The 18650-nt window shown below is 45.2% G+C and overlaps 1 protein-coding gene across 3 annotated transcripts in view; it reads left to right on the top strand.

Annotated features, from left to right (window-relative positions):
* Window positions 1-18650, top strand: part of Lamc2 (laminin, gamma 2) — a 63692-nt gene that overhangs the window by 11378 nt on the left and 33664 nt on the right. For 2 of the 3 annotated variants that reach the window (NM_008485.3, XM_011247926.2), the window contains 2 exons: window positions 8763-8951; window positions 16083-16218. In NM_008485.3, the coding sequence (NP_032511.3) occupies window positions 8763-8951; window positions 16083-16218 (325 nt within the window). The remainder of the gene's footprint in view (window positions 1-8762; window positions 8952-16082; window positions 16219-18650) is intronic. The other variant, XM_011247927.1, reaches the window with a different exon arrangement.

Here is an 18650-nt window from a genome sequence, read left to right as displayed (position 1 = left end):
AACCTGCCGCTCGCTCGCTTGCTCGGATGCCTAGCTCCTGAGGTAGTCCTGCTTACAAGGCAGGCTGCCCCATCAGGGCCTGCTGAGCTCATGCCATCCGTCACCCCTGCCTGCCCCACCTTCACACAGCCCTTGGCCTGTTGCCCATCCGTGGCTGCTGTCTCACAGGCCAGGGAGAATGGTAAGCCTGGGAGAGAGATAGTTCCTCTGGTGTTAGAGGCAACCTGCCTGAAGTTCCAGACCTTTCTTTAATTGAAAATACCTTCCTAACAATAGTTTTTTCTCATCTAATCTCGCTGTGGATGGGGTTTTTTTTTTGGGGGGGGGGGGAGGTTTGAAATATTAGCCATTTTCACGGTGAATGCCAAACAGAAACAACAACTAATGTGTATTCTATTGGGGAAATTTCTGTGTGGTTCCTGGGGTGAAACCTAGGGGTCTTCATGTGTAGACACCCTCTCACTGAGCGACATCCCCAGCCCTACATTTTGGAAAATGTCAAAGAGCATTCCTAGACTTGTAGATTTCTCTGTAGTTCTCTGTAGGTTCAGGTTTTTAATTTGACTTTTCTGTTTTTAAATTATTTGCTTTTTTAAATTTTTTATTAGATATTTTCTTCATTTACATTTCAGATGCTATCCTGAAAGCCCCCTATACCCTCCTCCCTCCCTGCTCCCCAACCCACCCACTCCCACTTCCTGGCCCTGGGGCATACAATTTTCGCAAGACCAAGGGTCTCTCCTCCCAGTGATGGCTGACTAGGCCATCTTCTGCTACATATGCAGCTAGAGACATGAGCTCCAGGGGTACTGGTTAGTTCATATTGTTGTTCCACCTATAAGGTTGCACACCCCTTTAGCTCCTTGGGTACTTTCTCTAGCTCCTCCATTGGGGGCCCTGTTGCTTTTTTTTAAAATTAGTATGTGTGTTTTATGTGTATGTGTGTGTCTGTGACTGTGTACATGACATGGTGGAGCATGTAGAGGTCGGAGGATGGCTTGTAGGAGATGTTTTTCTCTTTCCACCATGTGGATTCTGTGAATTGAGGTCACCTGCACACACATGGCATGCATAGACATACATAACACTTGTATTTTATTTTTATTTACATGTATGGATGCTTCATCTGCATGTATGTCTGTGCACCATGTGAGTACCTAGTGTCTTTTGTTCATCCCCCACCCCCACCCCAGATTTTGGTTTTGGTATAAGTGGATTCCCAACATTTGAAGATCCTTTCTCATCTTGGCTTAATCTTCTCTCCCATAACAATGGATCCTCTGTTGATCCAAACATGTGCTCTTGGCAGCAGTCTCCCCTACCCACTGAGCATCCCAGTCAGCCCCTGAATGGTGTTTCTTATACTCAGCCTGCCTGTATCACACCCCTCCCTCCCTTTTCTTTCATTTCTTGTTCTGCTCTCTTACTTCTCTCTGTCTATCCATTCCATATATCTTAGCAACGACAGTGACAAACAGTGAAGTGGGTACCACTGGAAGGGACAAGAGAGAAACTCTAGACATGAACTGGATAATGCCCACAGATGTGCTATATATGGAAGTGGTGAGTTCTGTGGTCATGTGGTGAGGATTGCTTCCAGCAGGGAGAGAGAAGCCACTGCAGGTCATACTCTGATTTATGTTTTTTCGGGCACCCAGCCAGTTCTGTGGAAATGGCAAATCTGAAGGCCAGAGGCAGCGAAGAGCTCAGGGTTCCAGAATTCATGCAAGGATCTAGGTGTTGAGACCCAGGGAACAAGAGAAAGAGAGTTACAGGAGGAGCTGACATGGGCCAAAATACACAGGGTGTTTGTTGTTGTTGTTGTTTCAGGAATGTGTATATTTTCATTTTGGTATTCCGTTTAAGCCACTAACAAGCACAGTGACTTCACACACTATACCCTGGTGAAAAGCTGAGTGTATATATTATTGGTTTTTGTGGGTTTTGTTATCTGTTGTGTGTTTGGGAGAGATTCGATTATGTAGCCCAGGCTCACCTCTAACTCAGAGCAGTCCTCCTGCTTCAGCGTCCTGATTGTTGGAATTACAGGTCTGAGCCCACACCTGGCTCAGAGCTTGCTTCTAAGTTTCACACAATAGAGAGGCTCATTGTAGCTTCGATGAACGGAGGTATGCCATGTTGGTACGATTTCTGGTAGCTGCTTGCTCCAGAAGGTGATATTTTCTCCTGGGAAGTTTAAAAAGAGCACTGGATGAATCTGTGCCCACCCAGAGTACAGCCCTAGGAAACATTTTCTGTTTCCTTTCATTCTCCTAAGTCTAAGGCTTGGAACCAGCCTTTGCCCCTTAACTTCCTGTCCTGACTTGCCAGAGACCACGTTTAGTGAGGGGTGGGAGTTCTGGGAAGAGCCTAGAGGAATTCCAGGCTCCAGGCTCCATTGTTAAAGAGGCTTCCAGCTCCTTTGATCTGCTCTCCCGAAGAGTGTGGGTGGTGGTGGGCAGACCTGCACTGTCTGGCTGCCTGGCGGGCCTCTCCTAAGGAGCACTTTGAGGGTCAGCGACCAAGCTATTACAGTTATCACTATAATACACACTTCAGCGGCCCAGAAACAGTGCACAGCACACAGACCCAGGTACCACCCACGCTTTACTAGACGTACAGAAATATGTGGAAATCTTTGTAAACCGATTCCGGTTCAGAAGTGTTTGTTTAGGGCTGGAGGTGAACTTGATAAATTGCATTCCTTTATCTGTGGGGAGAACCTGGCTGGCTGTCAAGAGCTCGAGTGAGGGGACAGAGAAGCAGATGAAATCTGAAGAGATTTTTGCAGCCTGGAAAGGGTGTGGCATGAATGATAGGCAAAGAAATAATGACCGGGATGTAGTGTGGTGACAGCCCTGGTTTAGTCCTATGTCCAGGGTTCATGTGTGCCTTCTATTTTGTGGTGTTTTTCCCCTCATCACTTTTTCTGTCTCTCTGTCTTTCTATCTCTCTCACTGTGTGTGTGACAGAGGGGAGCTGTACACGCCACAGCCCATACATGCAAGTCAGAGGACAATTTATTCGAGTCACTTCTCTCCCCGCAGTGTGGGTTCCAAGGGCTGCACTTGAGTTGTCATGCCTGGTGGCAAAATGTCTTTACCTGCTGAGCCATTTTCCCAACTCTGATTTTGTGTTTTCTCATGTAATGTTTCCTATCTATATCTATCTATGTATCTATCATCTATCTATTTATCTGTCATCTATCATATATCTATCCATCCATCTATTATCTATCTATCTATCTATCTATCTACCCACCTATCTGGTATATGCATATATATACATATACATATATTTAAATATTTAGGTTGTGTGTATGTGTTTGTATGCACATGTATGTGTGTGCTTTCGTGCATGTAGAGATCAGGTGATAATATTGTTCCTCGGAAGCCGGTTTGGATTTTTGTTTTTGTTTTGTTTTGTTTTGTTTTGAGACAATCTCTTGGTTTTTTGAGACAATCTCTCATTAACCAAAAACTCACTGATTAGGTTAGGCTACCTGACCCACAAGCCCCAGAAACCCATCTCTGCCTCCACAGTGCTAGGATGCCAGCACACCCATATTTTTAATGTGGGTTCTGAGGATAAAACTCAAGTCTTCATGCTTACATAACAAGCACTTTGCTGACTGAACCGTCTCTCTAGCCCCTGTAATAATGTCTTAATGCTGACTCCTGGACCCAGGCCTGCTCATGGGGAAATTGGAAAACATGGGTAATTCGATAAGTATTTAGTGAATATATACAATATTACATTTATTTATGCTTGCTGGTTTTTACATTCCCCGTTAATAAATATCACTATCCTAATATGCTCTCCGTGCGTTACTCGTTTATCTTGGTGATCTGCCATGGAAACCCTTTGAGGGTTGAGACATGTGTAGTTTTGTTTGTTGCTGCATCCCGGAGCCTGGAATAGCCTGGCTCACGTTAGATGCTCTGTGTATTTGTCCAGAGTGGACTGAACGGGACTGAGAGGACTGTGGGTAAATGGCCTGCCGCTGCTCACTCAAGGGCATCCAAGACTTGTCTCACTTATACTGCCATTACGTGTGTGTGTGTGTGTGTGTGTGTGTGTGTGTGTCAGGGACTCCCAACAAAAGCTGGAAGGTATATAGGTCAAAGTTAGCAAAAACAGCAACAAATTTGAAAATAAAAGTGGAAAAAATTCCAGGCATAAAATTAAACACACCTAGACATAAGGGAACAAACATATAATAATAAAAAAGACATTTTTAGAATTTCCTCTTATTTCAGAATGTATTATGGGCTTCCGTTTAGGTATGTTTCTCTAAAATACCTAAGTTGGACTAAGTTCTCTAAGTTGGACTCCCATGGAGAAGAATAGGAATGAGTGACTGCCAACTTGCATTCTTAATACACGTGCAGATACGTGAGGATAGATGCTCTTTAAATGGTAGACGCACAGGCATCCGTCTCCAGGACTGGTACTGGGACCAGGTGCTTATTCAAGGAGTTGAAATCAAAGCTCACAGAGGTCTGCAAAGGTAGCAAAGAAACTTATTGTAAAAACAAAGGTGGAGAGCATCAAGCCATGTAAGTGAAGGCACTCACGTCCTGCTTACTGTTTGGAGCTGATCTGGAGTTTCCCTTTGGAGTTCAAGAGAAGGAGGACATTGGTTAACTAGGAGATTTAGCCTAAGCAGTTTTCTATTTAGATGATAGGGTCGTATAATCATTTTTCTATTGGGTATGTCCCTTCCCGTAATGCATCTGAGTTTCATCATATGTATGCCCGGTATGCTGACATAAGATGGTGAATAAAGGGTTTTCCCTGAAAATTCACTTGAGGAAAAAGTTTTGCCTTCCTGTGCGTGCACTAAAACCCAGTTCAGGCTGGAGCAGTCGTTCCCGGTCCTCACACCTAGATGCATTGAGAATAGACGCCATATTTGAAGGGAAGCTGACTTAGCTTGATGTCTGTATCAGGAAAGACAAGCGTCGTACTATCCAGAGAAGGGTGTGCGTGTAGTCTGATGCAAGGGCAGGGCAGGGCATCTGGGTACACTGTTTGGAGATGGTTGTGGTTACACAGTGTGTACAGGTAAAGGAGCTAGGCTGCCACGTACATCATTAGGGAGAGGGGTGTCCGTGCCCAATCCAACCAGAGTCCTAGGTTACTAAGATTGTATATGTCTACTTTAATCTATGGCTAGCTTGCCTGCCTCCCTCCCTGTCTCCCTCCCTCCGTCCCTCCGTCCCTCCCTCTCTCCCTCCCTCCCTCCCTCCCTCCCTCCCTTCCTTCCTTCCTTCCTTCTTTAAAACAGAACCTCATTCTGTAGCTCAGGCTGTCCTGGAACTATATAGCCCAGGTTGGCCAAGAACTCCCGTTGACCCTCCCTCAGCTCCCCAAGTGTAGCAATTACAGGTGTGAGCCTCCACATGCAGCAATAGGATTCCTAAAATTCAAAAGAACATTCACTTATTAGTTCATTCCCAACTCCTAAACAGCTACTACGAACCAGCTTCTAGCCCTACGTGATGCCGTCCCCGGGCTTTAATTTTCCTATTTCCTGTCTTTCTAAGTAAGACGCAAAGTACAGCCCTTTACCCTTAATGCTGCTTTGTTTTGGGGGCGGAGGGGGGTGGAGAATACTTAAAAATATATTTGGGCAAACATTTAAAATGCAATAGATTTCCTACACAAATTCAGATTTCTATTTTCTTTGAAATGCATACATGGAAACCCCCGACTACAGTCGCCCTTCGCCCCGGCTGGCTGCTTGTCTCTGTCCTCAGAGAGTGACTACCACTTTTCCATTGATCCTCTGGCATAGTCAGCCTAGTGGGTGCCCTGTGGCCACCAGTGAGCTCATGGTGCTATACAGTAAGAAATGGCCTCTGATGAAAAAGACTCCCACAAGCTGTGTTATGAATATTCTAGAATTTAAAATGTGATTTTTTTTTCCCTCTCTTGGTTGAGAGAGTGAGTGGTCACTGGTTTTAGGGACATCAGTCTAAGAAAATGTGAAGGAAGCCATGGTTCCAGCATACACCAACGGCAGCAAAAAGAGCTGCAAGCAAAAGATGCAATAGGATGACTTTCCCTCTTGTCTGGATGTGAGTGTGTCACATATATAGTGCAGGTCAGCTAACTGCAGCCCAGCCTGGCAACTAAAGAGTCTTGCAGGCAAGGCTCCTGGGAGTATTGTCACCAAGTTCTCAGGCAATGCAGACCTTCAAGGCCAATGTGCTCCTCCAGTGAAGTGTGGTGGCAAATGCCTATTGTCCCAATGCTTGGGAGACAAGAGCAGAAGGCTCAGCAGTGCACAGTCATTTTCAGCTCATATTGAGTTCCAAGCCAGCCTGGGCTACATAAGACACCATCTCAAAAACAAAATGGCAGTATGCTCTGAATTAGAGAAGCAGACAGGAGTATGTAGTTGCTTAGAGACAGCTCCTGGAAGCATGGGGCCGGAAGGATGCTGGCTCGTAGGACAGCACAGCCTTACAGGGACAGTTGCCTGGTGTGCATAACACATGAGACGTTGTACCCATCCCTCGGTAGAAATTTCACAGCATGTGACAGCTGTGTGGCACATCTGTTGGAGATTTAAAAAATCAGTTTCACCAGTAGTAGTTGGGAAAGACTCAACTTGGCAGTGGTTCTGTGGGAAAAAAAAAAACAAAAAGCAAATACCTCCAGCAGTTTGAATTGGGAACAAATTCATAACACTGTAAACTAAGTGAAATGTTGGTCTTCGTCCCTGGAATAAAGGTGTCCAGTCTCAGAGCAGGACTTGGTTACAAGCTGAGCTGTTCAGGCCCTGAAGTAGCATAGGCAATTTTTGTCTTTTAAATAAAGAGATTGAAAAGTGGGGTTTGGAAGAGTCATGGTGGTGGCGCACGCCTTTAATCCCAGCACTCAGGAGGCACAGGCAGTGGATCCCTGAGTTTGAGGGATGTAGGGTAGTTGGCTACACTGCTTTGGCTCCTGGTGGATTGCACCCCAGGAGCTCTTTGGATTCACGCATGAAAGACACACACACACACACACACACACACACACACACACACACACACACACACACAGAGAGAGAGAGAGAGAGAGAGAGAGAGAGAGAGAGAGAGTGTTAATTTTTGACATTCTGTGATGTGCTCAAAGGCTGGGCACTCCTAAGCCTTCCCCTGCTGGCAAATGCTCTCTTCCACTACTCCTAAGACTCCTAAACCTTCCCCTACTACCCCAGGCCCAATCAGAGAAGTGGTCAGTGGCCACCTGCTCTGAGCATTCACCTTTCCATCCCCTAAACAGAGAGGTTAAACCATTGATGGGAGGATCAGCCGAGCTCGTGGATGTTAGCCCCAGAAACCCTTGATCAAGGGATCAAGACACCAGTAGGTAAAGGTACTTGGCGCCAAGCACAAGGACCCGAGTTCAATCCTTGGGCCCCACATGGTAGAAGGAGAGGAACTGACTCCCAAATGTTGTCCTCTGTGCTCTAAATGCATGTAGTAGCATGCATACATAAAAGCATGAACACACATGTAATAAAACTCAAAAGAGACAGAGTGGCTCTGGGCTGGTGTGACATATTGAGGAGGCCAATGAGATTGATGGCAGTACCTTTGTGGTTTCAGAGGTGGATACAGGGCCTGCACGGGACAGCTGCTGAGCACATAGGGCACCCTTGCTGGCTTTATGGTTAGCCCTCTGGTTAAATCACAGTTCTGGATATTCCAAAACCGGCTTCACACACACCAAGGCTTTGCCTCATACATCAAGGCTTCGGGGCCAACGAAGACAGCACAGAAAGGTTTGGGTTCAGAGCCCAGCTCTTTATTGGGTCGAGTTTCCTCACCGTTAAGTGCTGTTTTTAACCTGTTTCTTCTGAAGAAGGAAAATGAGCTCATGCAAGGGCTGGTCCTTACTCGGATGGATCCTCTTAAGAGTGCCAGAAGGCTGACCTGTTCCACATTTATAGACGAGGAAACAGGATGCAAACGTCAGAGTGATCTGCCCAAAGCACTGAGGACATAGCCCACTGGTAGGGTGCTTACCTAGCATCTACAGAGCCCAGGGGTTGAGTTGAACCACAGACAGGAGAGAAAGGCAATTTGTTCAAAGAAATGTTTCAGTTCTTTGGATTTGAAGGCGCATCACCTTTTCTAACAAACCATGATTAAAATGTTTTGAGTGTTTCAGACACTATACTATGTCAACTACTTCCATGTGTGACTTTCATTTAGAACCACACACAGAGTTGGCCAGTGCTGGCTGCTGGTTTTCTTTGACAAGGCTTTGGGAGGGACATACAAGACACAAGTGGGGATGAGGAGGACCAGTCCAGATGGTCGTTTCGGCCACTCAGCATTGACGCCGTTGAGAGACAACTGTTGTGTTTCTTCAACGGTGGACATCATGAGCTGCTAGAGAGTTGCATGAGAGTCCAACTTGTTCTGTTGGTTTACACAGTGCTTACAGGGAATTCTCTGCAGCTATTCCAACCAGGAATGTTCATATAAAAACATCACCTAAGCTTATTGGCTTCTCTTATGCAATTGGACAGTTTGGTGACTCTGAATCCATGTTTCTCAAGCAATGATCAACCCAGCACTATCTGATAGCTACTTCCTTTAGGTGGGACAAGAGTCCTCATTATTCCCCCCAATAGCCGACATCACTCTCTTTTTATTAAGTAGTTTAAGTCATGTTAGCCCATGCATAACAGATGATAATAATAACCTGGAAGGTTCTGATCTTTGTTTCTGACAATGTCTCTGTTTGCTTTTCCCTAGTCTGTGATTGCAATGGGAAGTCCAGGCAATGTGTCTTTGATCAGGAGCTCCATCGACAGACAGGCAGCGGGTTCCGTTGCCTCAACTGCAATGACAATACAGCGGGGGTTCACTGCGAGCGGTGCAGGGAGGGGTTTTACCGACATCGAGACAGAGACCGCTGCCTACCCTGCAACTGCCACTCAAAGGGTAGGTGGGAAGAAGGTGAAGGAGACCGAGGGAGGGAAGAAGGAAGGACAGAGAGAGGGGGAAAGGAGGGGCTAGGGAACAAATAAGACTAGAGAGATGTTGCACAACTGGGTCCCCCCGACCAGACATTGGTCGTTTTAACAACGCCCCCTGGGGATAATGGAAGGAGCCAGGTTCATCAGAGTCAGCCGGTTTGAATTCTAGTGCAGAGGGTTGTGTATTTTGTTTTCGGTACTGAGAGTTTAACACAGAGCCTTGTACGTGATAGGCCAGTATTCTACCACTGAGCTGTACCCCCTTTAAATGTCTATAATGTTGAGATAAGCCCTAAGTTCTCTAGGCTGGCCTCACATTCCTGATCTTCCTGGCCAAGGAGTAGCTGCAATTACAGATAATGTTACCACACCTGAGGGCAGGTTGTTGACTTTTCTAGGTAGGTAGGTAGGTAGGTAGGTAGGTAGGTAGGTAGGTAGGTAGGTTAACCTTTCTATGATTCAGGGACAAAGGAAGGTGGTCTCTCCCAGTGACGGCTCTTCACGTCCACCTTTGCTTTGACCAGGCTATTGAAAAGAGTAATTGGCTGGGTGTGGGGACATCTGCCTATAATCCTAGCACTGGGGAGGTAGAAGCAGGAGGATCAGGAGTTCATGGTCATACTCAGACACATAGAGAGTTGCCTAGGTTACATGAGACCCTGTCTCAGAAAACAAAAACAACAACAACAAAAACAAAAACAAAAAACAAATAAAGGAAGAAAAGGTCGGATTGTAAGGACGTGTTTCTGCACTTGTTCTGGGTTCTAGCCATTCAAAGTACAAACAGAAAAGCCACAGAGAAAGACTAGAGCCGCTGAAGGTGCTGTTCGCAAGAGCAAACACCAGATGGGAAGCTCCTACCTGGGAGGTGGGCTCACAGAAAAGCTAGCTATTATGGGAGTTATTTATTCTATCTATCTGTCTATCTTCCTTTCTTTCTCTCTTTCTCTCTTACTGGTTTTCAGCATCTTCTCCAGTGTGTCTTTTGTGCATGTTGGGCTGTGTTTATCATGGGTAGTCAGTGTACACATGTTGGTAAGTAAACACATCAGGAGAGGCAGAGGTCTATTGATATACTGAGGTTTTTGTTGGTACATCATTAGTCTATTATCTTTCCTGGCATTTGGTGCTTCTCCTTGTTGGAAAGCGTTTAGGAGCATATAACTTGATGCACACTTAAAGGGTAAAGCTGTAGCATGGTTCTGCTTTAGCGTAGCTTTGTGGAACCTCGTCACAGTTGCAGCTGGAAGAACCTGAAACTGAACAGGCTTTGGGGTATCCAAGATGAGTTGTTAGTGGAGTAATGTCAGGAACTTTCTAGAAAACTGGAATGACCAGGGATGATAAAGATCTGGGGTCAGCCCCAGCTTCACCTGGGTTTGCTGTTATGATGTACCCTGAAACCAGTCTGTTTAGTTATGTGTTTAGTTAACGTGACATCCAGGACCTCTTAGAGTTCTCAGTTCTCACCATGAACCAAAAGACTTCAAAGAGCAAGATAAAAATGATTAAATTTTAATGGGTATTTGAGATTCTTGGGGGAGCCAAGGTCCCCATAAAACACGCAGCTTTACTGCTCATCACAGGAGCTGAGTTGTCCCCACAAAATGTTCTGTGAGCATGTAACAGAGACTCAACGGGCTTCCCTGCAAACCTTGGGCAGAATACAGAGTTCTAATTCCAGAGGAGACAAGGAATGAGCTGCTGAACAGAAAGGGCAAGGGAAGGTTTCTCACTTGTCTCTGTGTGGTTCCCACCAGCCCAGTATGAGAAAGCATATCTCTCTTTCTCTGGAGACATCTGGGACTTCACGGGAGCCCAGTGGGAGGTGTAGAGACACACAGTGATGGATAGCTAGCATGGTGCTGTTTCTGCAGTAATCAGGGAACCTTCTGAACACGGTCCCTGTCTCAGAAATGAGGGTAGGAGACAGGAAGATGCCTGTGCAAGGTTGCAGAGCTGGAGGGCAGACCAAGGACTTCAGCCTAGGTCTGCTGATAGCATAGCACATAGTGGTGAGTTTGGGAGCCAGACAGCCTGAGTCCAAGTCTTGTCAGTGTGGCTCCCTCTGAGTCACTCGAGACATATGGTGTCACTTCTATACAGCTCCAGTGTTCTCAGTTAAAAGGTCATCTGGATATTTGTGTCACACTATAGTGCAAGAATAGTTAAACACATGTTAGACAAGTTAGTAAAGTGTAAGTCGATGATAGATATTCTTATAAAGATGGAGGTTGACCTGACCTTTTTAAAACCGACCTTTAAAAAAATTATATTGTAACCAGATGTGATGGTACAAGCTTGTAACCCTAGCACTTGAGAGGCAGAGAAAGGAGGATCAGGAGTTCAAGACCAGTTTTAGCTACATAGCAAGTTCAAGTCTAGGCTGGGCCACATGAAACAACTATGGAGGGAGAGAGAGAGAGAGAGAGAGAGAGAGAGAGAGAGAGAGAAAGAATGAGAATGAATAAAATAATAATATCCAGGCATGACTGAAGTCTCATATATATGATCTAAAATGACTTGTTAACATTTTACTTATTATTAAAAACTCTAGCTTAGCATTGAATATCTGAAAGTATCTTTTAACAGTGGAGAAGTTGATCTAGAAGGATAAGAAGTAGCCTGAAACCTCCCAGCAAGGCACTGCAAGAGCTTCAAATATAATCCGGGTCGTCTGTCCCCAGAACAGGTCCTTCCTGTCCCTTCCGTATGAATGAAAAAAAAAATCAAAATACTGTGTTTATCTCCAAGGCAGACAGGTGCCCTCAGAAAACCTGGATTTCCTAATGACTGACCTTATACTTTCCAAAACATTTTCATAGACTTGACAGGCCATGCCTGTCACACACCCAACAGTCCCTGGGAAGAGATGAAGAAACTGAAAGGTCCAACTGCCTAGGCTGAGAGACACATTGGTGGGATAAACTGTTTCTACTACTTATTATTCCTAACTATACCTGGGCTTTACCAATCACTAACCAGTAGCCTGGTTTGTGGAAGGAGTGTTAGAGAGTGAACCTAGAGCCTTGTGCATGCTGGGCAAGTACCCTGTCACTGAACTATATCCCAGCATCCCTTAAGCTGCCCAGACTGTCAGTAAACTTGTTCTGTAACCCAACCGGCCCTGGGATTGCAATCCTCCTGCCTCAGTCTCCCAAGTAGGTGGAATTATGGGTCTTCTTTATTTTTTTATTTTATTTTATTTTTTTTGGTTTTTCGAGACAGAGTTTCTCTGTATAGCCCTGGCTGTCCTGGATCTCACTTTGTAGACCAGGCTGGCCTCGAACTCAGAAATCCACCTGCCTCTGTCTCCCGAGTGCTGGGATTAAAGGCGTGCGCCACCACGCCCAGCTATGGGTCTTCTTTAAAGTTAACTTCCTGAGTGATTTCAGCCCCCCCCCCCCCAATTAACTACAAGTTTCAAATGCAAAAAAAAAAAAAATCTTAAAAAGGGGGGAAAAAAAAAGCCACATCACTATGTCACGTGTGGTAAATGAAGCCGACAGTTGACTTGTGCTCACAGTAGTTGTGCTCACACAGCTTTCATACCGATTTCTCCTAAGTTTAGAAGTGAGCTTACTATTTTGCACATGTGTAGTGTATATGTGTGTGCTGATGTGGTATGTGTATGTGGGGCTATGCATGTCTGCATGTCTGCAGGCATAGGTGTGTACATGGTATGGAAGCCAAAACTCCAGGTGTGTCTTCCTTGCTTGCTCTCCTCTCTATTTACTGAGGCAGGGTCTCTGACTGAGCAGGGGCCTCCAGATTCAGCTAGCACAGCTAGCCAGCCTGCTCCCGGGATCACTTGTGAACAGAGTGAGTTCAAGGGCAGCCTGTGCAGTGCAATGAGACATTGTCTCGAAGTAACACAGTATGAGGAGGGCCTGAGATACAGCTCAGCCTCCTGGGCACCGAGATTCAGTGAGGAGCTGGAGACTCAAACTGTGGTTCCCACATGTGAGTGCGTTATCCCCTGAGATCTCCCCAGCCAGAAGTGAGTTTATTTTAGGGGATGACTTTGTGGTCCCAGTGACAGTGCTGAGTGCTAGTCACATATTTAAGTCCTGCTAGCCTTCCACGAATACTTCAAACTGCACTGTGTATGTTCTTTCTGTGACACCCAAGTTCTTGAGGTGTGTGGCCATCATCAGTATCACTGGGCTTGTTCTCTTCCTTCATTCCTTTTTTTTAAACATCTATAACAATATCACAATATTCAATATCAATATTCGATATAACAATATCACAAATATGCTAACAATGGGTTAGCATAGTTCAGCTATTATTTAAAACATCTTTAACTGTAAGTTTATATGCATGCATGTGTGTTCATATAATGTTGAGGCTGGAATCCAGAGCCTTGCACATGCTGAGTAGGTACTGCACTATGACCTATATCCCCAGCATGCACACACACACACACACACACGCACGCACGCACGCACGCACGCACGCATACACACACGCACTCTCGTGTGCCCACACATAGAGGAAGATGTGGGGGAGGGAGGGAGGAACAAGATTCTCTTGGAAAACTCCTTGGCTTCACTTTAAGTATTAATCACTTTTGACACCCTCTGCATCCTCAGATGCGCATAGAGATTATCTACCTGAGCTCTGGGAACACTCCCTGAGACACAAACTGAACCAGGGAAGCTATTCTTTGTCTATTCTTTAAAGACCAGAGCCAGGCTTACAGTGTAGGGGCTTTTAAATCCCAGCGCTGTTGTTTTAGAATGTGAATTAAATTAGTCATGTTTACATTTAGAGACATCAAACAGTCCCATGCCAACCATGAAGGCCTGAAGGATGCCTTAGGGGTAAATTACTACAGTACTGTTAACACTATAATAGTCTATTAGTGTAGTGCTTACATTCTTAAGCACCCACTATATGTGAAACACTGACTTAGGCACCTCTTACATATTAGCTCCTAGACTTACAACAGCCTCGAGAGGCAATGTTTTCATTCTCACTTAAAAGAAATCACATGTAAGCCATTTTCCCCGAGGCACGCAGCTAGAAGAGCCTGGTATTTGAGTTGAGATCCTTCAAACTCAAAGCTGGGGTTGTTTTCTTGTCTTCCAGCTTCTTCTAACCCTGTGGCCCTTTAATACAGTTAGTTCCTCATGTTGTGGTGACCCCAACCATGAAATAATTTTGTTACCGCTTCATAACTGTCATTTTGCTTCTGTTGTGGATCGTCATGTAAATACCTGATATACAGGGTATCTGATATGCAATCCCTGAGTAGTTTTCTGCAAATGTTCTCTGTCGTCCTCTGGGCGGAGGCTGGAGTGTGCAGAGGCAGAGACGGGAGGGGCACTTATGGTTCAGGTGAGGGAAGATGGAAGCACAGACTGGAGTGGTAAGCAGGCCTGTGTTGGAAGTAGTGAAAGGTTTGCCAGCCCCATCCTGAGCCTTTCTCTCCTGCCATCTACATGCAACCTCAGAGGCCCATTTACAGTAAAGACCATGCCCATGGGAAACCGAGTCAGTAGGATACTATGCACAGAAACTAATCTTTGAGATAAGCCTGGGTGTCCGTCAACAGAAAAATGTGGTATACACACAGTGGAGTTTTATTTAACACAGATAAGAGTGAGCTTAGGCTATTTACAGGAAGATGGGTGGATCTGGAGCTAATATTAATCGTAGTGAGGACACAGAAAGATGAATATTATTTTTTTCTCTCATATGTGGAACCTAGGTTATATATGCATATAGACTTGGGGATAATATGAGAACAGGAGGAGGACTATCTGGGAGGAGGGGGAGCAGAGTACTGAAAGGGACGAACTAGGAGAGGCGGGTGAGTGTAGTGGGGAGTTAATATTGTCCAAGGCATGATACTCCTGGACCAAATGTCATTATGGGGGAGGCTGTAGCTTAGTTGGTAGAGTGATGGCCTAGCATGCTTGGAGCCCTTGGTTCAATCCCTAACACTGCATAAACCAGATGTGGTGGAGCACACCGGTAATCCTAACACTTGGGAGGTGCAAGAGGATCGGCTATCCAAGGTCACCGCTGGTTACCTACTGGATTGTAAGCAAGCCTTATATACATGAGATCCTATCATCTCGAAAACATCATTATTAAACCCATCAGTGTAACGTAGTGAATGTTACGCTGTTGGAAAAAACGAACAAGACACTGTGAGGTAGTGACCGAGCCACCAGGAGGTGTTCCATAAGTGAAGTTTTCTGCTTCCCCTGGTTAGTGAACACATTCTTTGTCAAGGGGTTTTCGTGCGTGCTTAAAAAAATATATCATGCCATCAGTGCTGGGGAGATGGCTCGGTCAGTGAACTGCTGGCAATGCCTCCGTTCGATCCTTAGAAGCCGTGTGAAAAAGAGATGGGAGTGTCGTCTCACACGAGTAGTCCTGGTGCTGGCGGGGCAGGGGCAGGTGGATCTGAACAGCCTCGTCTAGTTGTTGAGTTCCAGGCCAATTCAAGACCCGGCCTTGGCAGGGAAAACTGGTGATGGTCCTCTGCCCGCCACACGCTTGCCTAAGTTCACACTCATGTAAACACACACACACAAGTCAAGTACTGGCCCCTAAAAGATGGCCTTTGGTTGTTGGATACAAGGGAGAAAGTAATTTATCCTAATATGTTAATATGCTGTCATTGGTTTTTCTCCTTGAGTTTTCAAAGGCTTGAACAAGTTTTGAATTCACTGTGTAGACCAGGCTAACTGAACTTGTTCTGGTTCAAGTCATTCCAGTGCAGCCTCCAGGGGGTTATAGGCATGCGTTACCACACCCTATCAATGGGATTTAAAAAAAAAAATAAGAAAGAAAGAAAAAGAAAGGCACTGTGTGTTCCCTAATGTCAAGTCAGAGCAAATGTGTAAATAAAAATGTTTCTGTGATTCACCCCCTTCTTTCTGTGGAGCAGGCATCTTCACGTGTCAAAATATCCCGTACCGAGTAGAGATTTAAACGGCCTGGGTTCCTTGTTAAAAGCAGTGGATTTGTACATCCTTGAGTGCGTCTGGAGCTCCCATAAGCAGATGGTCATTTTTTTTTCAATGCCTTACAAATACTTATTTTTCTTCTCTCCTTCTCCCCACCTTGTGGGCCACAGGTTCCCTCAGTGCTGGATGTGACAACTCTGGACAATGCAGGTGTAAGCCAGGTGTGACAGGACAAAGATGTGACCGATGTCAGCCAGGCTTCCATATGCTCACCGATGCTGGATGCACCCGAGACCAGGGGCAACTGTAAGCACCTGCCTGAGTTTAACAACTCGGGGTTGTTTTATCTCCATCAGCCCGTCATTGAGGGAAGAACTGAAGACAGGAACATGAAGCAGAGACCTTGGAGGACCACGACCTCCTGAGTTACTTTCCATGTCATGTTCAGCTACCTTTCTTTTCTTTAAAGATTTATTTATTTTATTTTATATATGTGAGGATACTGTAGCTGTCTTCAGACACACCAGAAGAGTCCATTGGATCCCATTACAGATGGTTGTGAGCCACCATGAAGTTGCTGGGAATTGAACTTAGGGCCTCTGGAAGAGCAGTCAGTGCTCTTAACCTCTGAGCCATCTCTCCAGCCCCAGCTACCTTTCTCATACAGCCCAAACCCACCTGCCTAGGAATGGTGTTGCCTACTGTGGGCCAGGCTCTCTTATACCAGTTACATGTCAAGAAAATACCCCATAGGCTTGCCCACAAGCTATTCTCATGGAGGTAGTTCCCTCTTCCCGGGTGTAAGTTGACAACCAAGATTAATTGTCATAGCATCCTTACTCCACCATTGCTATTACCAAGGGAATAATGACACCCACATATACTTTTGTGACTTCTTCATGTGGGGCTGTTTAATTTTATCATTATACAAATACTATATACAACTGGGATTATCATTACACTCATTTTAATAAGAAGATACTTAAACCATGAAAAATTCAAATGCCCAATGCTACTGGTAATGATAGAGCCCGTTTGGAGACCCAGAGATTCGGCACCTGGATGCATGCATTTGGCTTTCCTTGGGGAACCAAGAGGGACACAGAGGCTTCTCCCCCATTCCAACCAGGGACCCACTGGACCTCAGCAAACTTTGTGTAGAAGACTTTTTCTCTGCCCAATTGCTGGCTCCTTTTGTTTGAAACACCTGCTTTCCACCCTCAGATTCTTTTATTGAAGGAGGACTCAGACTGTCTTCCTTCAATGTACGCTGCCTATCACACAGCAATCACAGAGGTACAGAGCTTAGAGGTAGCAGGGGGAGTCTGGTGGTGAATAATTTGCCAGAAAGAAAATTGGCAGAGGAATTTTTGAGAGCAAGGGAAAAGCTAACTAAACCCTCTGGGCTTAAACTGCTTCATCTGCTGACATCAGCAGCCTGCCCAATGTTTCTGGTAATGATGGACCCTAGACTTAACCTGCTCTCGTTACTTTTCTTGACCTAGCAAGACCCCAGCTGTTGCTTTTCTAGACTTAACCTGCTTAGTTACTACTTTTCAAGACTTAGCCAGCTTTTACTCATTTTCTAAGTTTAGCTTGCTCTTAATTATTGCTCTTCTAGACTTCACTGCTCCTAGTTACTTGCCTAAGTTGCTTCTGAGCAGCATCTGTCTTGGAGGAATAGATAACACCTCTGCAGTGAGGGTCTTGAGGGCAGCGGCTGCACACGTTCAGACGGCTGACTGACTTCCAGCCACCTGTCCCCATACATCAGCCCATGAATAGCTCCAAACTCATTTCCACCTGTGGCTACATCCTGAATAAACTCTTTTGCAAAACTTGTCCTTCCAACAATTGTTATACTACATGACAGGCAAAACAAGCTTGACTTAGTAATAACTTGGCATGCTAGCCAGGAGCAAAGTCCAGATAGAATTCTGGCCAGTGGCTTTTTGGCTGTTTGCTGGTATTGAAATATTGTTGATGAGTTTAGGCAGCTGTCTGGGCCACTTGTCTCAAGGACCGTCCCCCCAAGACCTTTCCTGGTTTGACACTGTTAATGTTTTATGCATCATTTCGCTTTTGTAGTAGAAAAACAGTGTGCTAGGAACATGTATGGTTTGGTGAATGACTTCAGTATAAGCCTCCTTCCCCCTCTGCCTTTCTATTCTCCTCCTTTCTCCCTGATTTTTTTGTTTGTTTGTTTTGCTTTTTTTGTTTTTGTTTAGTATTATTGTGTGCTTTATTGTTTTGGTTTTGAGACAAGGCCTTGTTATGTAGCTCAGGCTAGCCTCAAATGTTCTCCTGCCTCCGTCTCCACAGAACTGGAGTTATAAAGTAGGAGTTTCAACAAGTCAGTTTAAAATGTCCTGTTTCTCCTCCCTCTGGTTTGGCCTTCATCATGAGGATCCTGGTTTGGGGACATGGATAGTAGAAAAAGATGGGGCATCTCTATCCACAAGTCCACTTGGTTCTGTTTGGTTCCTGAAGTCTGATTCTGGGTTCAGCACGAATAACCAGAAATGCATGCCCCTGACCGGCAGTTTGCAGCAGTAGAAAATGTTAGTTCTGACTGAATACAGACCATTGGATTGCAGCCTTCAAACCTAGGTGATGCTAAGCTGTGGATTCATGGAAAGGAAACATATGCTAATTAGCTATAATACCTAGTAGCTACAGAGTTCTTTATACTCCAGACAAAAATTAAATGAAAATAGACTAGGCTTGATAATGTCACT

This window comes from Mus musculus, chromosome 1, assembly GCF_000001635.26.
Source record: "Mus musculus strain C57BL/6J chromosome 1, GRCm38.p6 C57BL/6J".
Lineage (NCBI taxonomy): Eukaryota > Metazoa > Chordata > Mammalia > Rodentia > Muridae > Mus > Mus musculus.
Note: the sequence above shows the minus strand (reverse complement) of the source record. Positions and strands in the feature narration are given on the sequence as shown.